Here is a 6,398-nt window from a genome sequence, read left to right as displayed (position 1 = left end):
GAGCTGTCCTTAGTGGATATTGAGGTTTCTGAAGTAGTCAAAGGTTGCCCCCAGGGCCCAGCTTGTCTCCACGTTGTTCACCTTCTTGGCTAGCTGTTGGGCAGAGTGACAGGAGGGGGTCATTAAAACCACAAAGAAGCAAACCATTCCCTTCTCCCACTGTCACATTGGTATTGCCCATGTTTCAGTGAAATACTGTACAGACAGAATATTAAAGTGTTGTCATATTCTCTTTAACATTGTGCTCACCTGAAGCACAGTGGTGTCCTTGAAGCCAAAGCCCTCCTTTAGCAGACAAGTGATATATGTCATATCCATGCAGAGGAAGGGGCTGATAGCACGGTACTTGGTCATTTTGTTGCACACTGCAAACACAAATAACCACAAGTTTCAGACATGACAATAATACAGGTTTCACATACCAGTGACAAAAACAAAAAAAGCATTTGACTCGGACACCTTGTTGCATCATATAAGGCAGCCATGTTCCATGGATTAACACACAAAAAACAAATGTTGTAACCCCTGTGCTACACGATTATAAGATGATCTTTCTGTTTTGTTTGACTGAATAAACAGGGAGGTGCGAGGAGAACAGCTGAGGGTCAGCACAAGGCTACAGGTGGGTGGCAGTGTTAAACGGCCTAAGACACAGTTTGTGTGTTTCAGTATGTGTCAGCCCCCAGGTGGTGTGTGGCTGTCAGGTGCCCTCCTGCCTGGGCCAGACAGACGTCTTCAGCTCAGCCTGAGCCAGACTTGTTCCTCGAGACCATGTGACAGTGATCTCACGACACAAACAGCCTTACATAACACATCGTCTCCTTCCTACTGGTTCCACATTGCAAGTGGCATACTCTTGAGTTGATAAGCATTGTGTGTATTGGTTAAACATGCATAAGCGTTTTGTAGCGATGTCAACCTATGTTTGTCTTATAATACATTATTATTATTAGAATTATGCTCTTTAGAGCACCGACTATTGCATGAAGTTTCCGTGGTTAAAGAACTGATATGTATAACTTCTAAGATTGTTGGTTTTACACAAAAGTGTGTGCAACCCTAGACAAGGTAACATGTAACTCTTACCTTCTTTGGCTCTCTTCTTAAAATCCCTGACCTCAAGTGCACCACCTCGACTGGCATCTGAAAAACAAACATGCAATTTGAATACCTATTTTGTGCAAAGGATGATAACAAGAATGAAAGATAATGGCACTGGAAGGTGACTCTTTGGTCTAAGCCCACTCACCAATGAGGCCAGACTCCACAGCTCTGTCAAAGTAGTAGGAGAAGGCATAGAAGACGCTGCTGCCCTTCACTTCATATGGCTGGTGCACTATTCCTTTGATTACCTTCATGACCTCGTAGTAGCACAGCTTGTAGCCTGCATAGCCTGAAGACAGTGAGAAAAGGACAATGTAGTGTTGTCAAAGAATTACTGAACTAATAATGGAAATGGTGAGTTAAAGGTGCTTGGAAGCAGCGATGGTCAGAATGCAATCATGAGAGTCTAAAGCTTCAGTCTGAGGTTAGGCAGGGGTTGACGCTGCATGGGGGCTCACCAGAAAACATACAAGGAAAGCCCCAAAAAGACAAGTTTCACACAGTCCCATGGATATGGTTGGTTCATTTGTGCCGGCAAAACCATGTGCTGACAAGAGCGGCAGTTAGTGCGGCCCTGTCGGGTTGTCTATTTTTACCACATAATTGTGAGCGGTCCAGATCAAGCCGCTCGTTACACAAAATAAATAACAACTCGGGGACAAGCCCAGCATCTCTATGCTACTTGACTGTGGTATGGGAGTGACTGCCTTATTTGTGAAGTCAACTGACAGTTTTCTTTTCATTTAAATACAAGGTTGACTGCAGTATAATTGTTCAAGCGGGAAGACAGAGACAGAGAGAGAGAGAGAGAGAAAGAGAGAGAGAGAGAGGGGAGGACAAAACATGCGTTTGGTTACAGAAACTTCAGCGGGTAAATGTTCTCATGAAGGATCGTATTATACTGTACACTATTGTTTACCGGAGGGGAGAAAGGAATGCACGGATCGCTGCATCTAAAGCCATCAAAATCTCAGGGTGCTTTTATCTTACCGTCTGGAATCCCGCTAACTTTGTAGGTGGTTCCTCCAAAAGTCACATCTTCTCTGAACTTTTTCGGGAGGCACGAACTTGTGAAGACTTTCCAATCCAGCCCTGGGAAAACAAAAACAAGAAAACTGTTTGTTATCTTCCAATGAATACATTATGGAAGAATGACACAGAGTGCAAAGAAAGAAGTGGTATAAGGAACTAGCTACTCTACCATCAGCTCCTAGTGCTCCAAGAGTTGCCAGTCGAGCCGCATACAGTCCATTTCCAAGGTAGCTATGTGATGATGACAGACGCTTATGGTTAGTTCTTTGATAGATATGTACGTATATTTTACTCTTTAGAACACTGGTATGTCAGTTTTCATGGATGAAATCTAGACCATAGCATCTTATTTGTCTGTTATTTACCTGTGTGTGTAGAGTTGATACTGGTGGTCAAAGAGGTTGAGTTTAGCAATGTAAGTGGGGGGAGCAGACTGAACCGTTTTCTGTTGGATGAACATTGAATGTTTAGCGGCGTAATATTTTATAACCCAATTTTCAAAAAGACTTATTTACTCAATGGGATATATCATTCACCTTTGACTTGGGGAGGAAAGTGATCTGTGTAGATCCTCCACCCAAATCCAGGATGCCCACTGTCCTCCTTGTGTTGGAGTACAAGTGACCTATGGGGAAAAAGCTTAAAGTTAGACAGGATACGATTGTCATCAGTGCAACAAACAGCACACCAGTTCCAGTTGGAATTTCTGCCTTTTAAAAGCACCACTGTCAGAGGGATGCATGCTAACAGGTCACGTCTTTCCCCACCAAGAGGGAAAATACCTTTTTGGTTCAGGGCTCAAGGTTGGGTTAAAATAAATTTGATGGTGCCATAGCTGTGTGAAAAACGTGAGGAAATATTGCTTGTTTTTGCAACCTGTTTGGGGCCAGAGATTCAAGCTCATAACCTCAGACAGGAGTCTTTCACTGTCGAGCTTCTGTGTACACTGGAGCCTCAGATATGAGCCTCCTGACCACTAACACCACCATAGCAAAACACAAGCAATGTCTTACCTGTAAGGAAGTTCACTGTGACCCAGGCCAGGATTCCTAAAACAGCACAAGGGTGAAAATGTCTGCATTAGTAATAGCCGAGAAGTGATTCAACTAACCTGTGCTACATTTTCACATTTGGTATGTGTTCAAGCACACAAAACAAACTTAGAACTGATGAGTATTAGCTCAGGTCTCCTTCATTGTGCTGATGTTAAAGTAGCAGAGTTGGTGCAACTAACAGGTCATTACAATTGTCTCAGATGTCAAGTTATTGTGCTCATAAAGTGAGGATAATGAATGGCACACACTGTATGATGAAACATAACATAGTGAGGGTGTCTTGATGAGTGATGTGGAGGATAGCACTAAATCATTGGGAGTGGGGCAACAACTCACACAGGCTTATTTATTTGTCAAAGCGAGGTAGTAACAGACCTCTTGTAAAAAAAAGAATTACAATAGCACCATTTTTTTATGCATCCTCTGTGAACGAGGCAGTTAAAGACAATAAATCTCTCAAAAATAAAACAAATATAAATGTTGTTGTGTTTACTATATATAGTACAAATTGGTTCTAAGGCATTACAAGATAACCTACCTTCTTTTGCTCCATTCATGATGGAAACACTGTTGTTTGGCACAAAGAAAGGGGACTCGTCAAATACCTCTCGCACCTATGGAAGAGATTGATCACAATTGTATTACAATTACCTCCTGGATATGTGTCAAAATAATACAATGATACTTGACTACACCCCATACTATCCTGCTGTTGTCAGGATATAGTCTATTCAGGCTGTGGTTCTGTTTTAGAGTGACAGATAACTCAACCACAAGCATGGCTGGAACAGTAGCCTGGATTTAATACTTTAAATGACAAATATGGTTACTCCACACAACCCCACAACAGCTGTTTTTTGCGACATGATAGCCACCAAAATGGGCAGACTTGCTGCCTCTTTTTTTTCAGTGACACTTGTAAGCACTTAGTGGTTTCTCATCTCGCTCTTGGCGGGACGGGTACTGTTTGTGCCAAACTGTCTGAGGGCGGAGAGAAAACGTGCCACACCTCCTGCAGAAGAGTGTTGGCCTTGTCTTCAGGCAACAGACGCAGACCCGCTGTGGCCTTCAGGACCACTGGGGTCCTCTCCCAGTCCTCCTCTGGCACTGTCTTCTTGGCAATCTTCAGCAACTGTCGGATGGTGTTGCCACCCTGAGTAAGAGATGGCAATCAGTTACAGGCACCATAATAATTAAACAGAGAGACATTTCATAATCAAACTAAGACATTTATTGAGGTGACAAAGTCTTTAAAAACATGGCACAGCAGACAGGAGTGGGCAGCAGTGACAGCATCAGCAGGAGGCGTTTTTATAATTACACCGTGTTTACATCACATGAACCCAACCCAAAGAAAATCCCAGTGGTTTGCAGACAGTCAACAACTCCCTAATTTACCTGATAATTAATAATAAGTGACGGTGCAAACATGCATACATACCTCCTCAGGGTTATCCTTATAAGCAGACAGGCCAGGCTTCACTGCATGGTATAATTCATTGTCCAGGACGGGCAGTTCAACTAAAAAAAGAAATCAGTGTCAGTGAACAGATCATAAACCAGAGTGCACGACAGAGATATGTCTGGGATAAAATAGAAACTCAAGTACATTGCATAGCTTTTCTTTTACAACTCATATTTAGTCTCATCGCCTACATCTTGATTCCGTTTCAAATATCTGCTTCCAACAACAGTTGAGTCAAACAGACAACAAGTCTACAGAGCTACTTTTAGAAACCGTATTGCCGGTGCACTCTGCCGGTGCATCCTCACACCACACAGTGAATGACCTAACAGCATGCAGACCGGGTGGAAGCCAGCAGCATGTGCAAAGTGGATTAGGGAAAGGTAGAGAAAGTGGTGCAATTACCAGGGTCTTTCTGGATGAACTTATATATGTGGATCCTGCTGCCTGTGCTGCCAGCGTCAAACATGATCCCATAGAAAACCCGGCTCGTGTTGACAGGGGAGGAGGCTTCATGCATCGGCTGGAACACTTCAGGTGGCTGGTAAGGCTCAGGGGCGGGATGCACGACTCCAGGCACCGGGTGGAAAGCCTCCGGTAATGGGTGGAGGACTTCAGGTTCCGGGTGGAACACCTCGGGGTAAGTCGGCAAGCCGGGCTGCGCGACTTCGGGCTCTGGGTTGGCGACCTCAGGGAGGAGGTTGTCCGTGTTGGCAGAGTGATCCCGGTAGCGGTAACGGTGGGGGACGTAGCGGTGGTGCCGGTAGTAGGTCGCCTCCGCGATGAGGCTCACAGCCAGAAGCCACACCGACAGAGTGAGGAGAAGGCTCGGAGTGGCCATTGTTTGCACAAGAGGGAGAAGTTAAAGAGGAGAGCCGAGGGGAAGAAGCGCTGGTGGGATGCTGGAGTTGAAGATTGACAGCGGCCCTGTAAAGAGGGAGAGCAGTGGAGATGGAGAGAGGCAGAGTGGATGCGAAGCAGACTCAGGACTGTCCGGTCATCCGTTGACAGTATATAAAGACACAAAAGCTTGGCGTGGGGCCACAGCGGGTGAAGCCATCCACCAATCCTGTGGCGGTCCATCCCAACTCCATCAAGAGTCCCCCCTCCTGGGAGCTAAACTGAAGACCGACTACCTGCCTACCAACAGCATGTTGCTTTTTGGGGTGGTGGGGGGAGGATGAGGATTCTTTTTGGTTATGTTTTCCCCTCCTCATCTTTACTGGTTATTCTGGAGCCCAACAAAGAAACCCTGACGAAAGGAGAAAGGGATTTAGAAAGACGTTTAAATGAATGGCTCACACTTGAAAACCTCAAAAGAAATGGTCTTAAAATACTTTTTATTGGCGTATTTTAAGACTTACATAGTAACTTGCCTAAGCAATTCCTTCACCCTACAACACGTTGGACTTTCACAACTTCACAAGTGCTCACTACTACTACTGCCTAAACTAAACGGTTTTATTTGGCAGTTATATAAATAGTTTTTAATCAATAACTGCAGTTTTCAAAGATACTTTAATATCACAATGTTTATAATCTTTGGAATTAACCTTGTGGGTAAGTTGAATTTGATTTAAAATACAAAGTGTCGTTGTGGGTCAAACAAGAAACTCCAACTCCGATTTAAGACTGAACATGTGACTCATTATTGCAGCCAGAATGGATTTGTTTTATCAGTTATTACTACATCTAATAATTTCATCAGGTTCAGTAGCTGGAATGAATCATGTCTGTTTAGA

At 44.0% G+C, this 6,398-nt stretch overlaps 1 protein-coding gene across 1 annotated transcript; it reads right to left on the bottom strand.

The window, feature by feature from the left end:
• On the bottom strand, nucleotides 1-5,500 carry entpd5a (ectonucleoside triphosphate diphosphohydrolase 5a). Its single transcript, XM_034525109.1, has 13 exons — nucleotides 5,062-5,500; nucleotides 4,633-4,712; nucleotides 4,201-4,344; nucleotides 3,730-3,805; nucleotides 3,150-3,185; nucleotides 2,673-2,761; nucleotides 2,502-2,581; nucleotides 2,306-2,367; nucleotides 2,095-2,196; nucleotides 1,250-1,393; nucleotides 1,087-1,143; nucleotides 250-365; nucleotides 1-93 (listed from the first exon to the last, which is right to left on the bottom strand). Exons 1-13 carry the CDS (start codon nucleotides 5,495-5,497, stop codon nucleotides 10-12), a joined length of 1,506 nt encoding a protein of 501 aa, XP_034381000.1. The 5' UTR covers nucleotides 5,498-5,500; the 3' UTR covers nucleotides 1-9.
• Nucleotides 5,501-6,398: the final 898 nt, after the last annotated feature.

This window comes from Cyclopterus lumpus, chromosome 22, assembly GCF_009769545.1.
Source record: "Cyclopterus lumpus isolate fCycLum1 chromosome 22, fCycLum1.pri, whole genome shotgun sequence".
Taxonomy (NCBI): Eukaryota; Metazoa; Chordata; class Actinopteri; order Perciformes; family Cyclopteridae; genus Cyclopterus; species Cyclopterus lumpus.
The sequence above is the reverse complement of the archived record's forward strand: the minus strand, read 5'-3'. Positions and strand labels throughout refer to the sequence as shown.

Bases quoted from the DNA above. Each gene is read 5' to 3' on its own strand.
- entpd5a (XM_034525109.1), bottom strand. From the start codon at position 5,497: ATGGCCACTCCGAGCCTTCTCCTCACTCTGTCGGTGTGGCTTCTGGCT. The intron at 2,762-3,149 runs GTAAGACATTGC...TTTTCCCCATAG, and splicing joins CACAGTGAACTTCCTTACAG to GTCACTTGTACTCCAACACA. The intron at 366-1,086 runs GTAAGAGTTACA...TTGTGTTTGCAG, and splicing joins TAAGAAGAGAGCCAAAGAAG to TGTGCAACAAAATGACCAAG.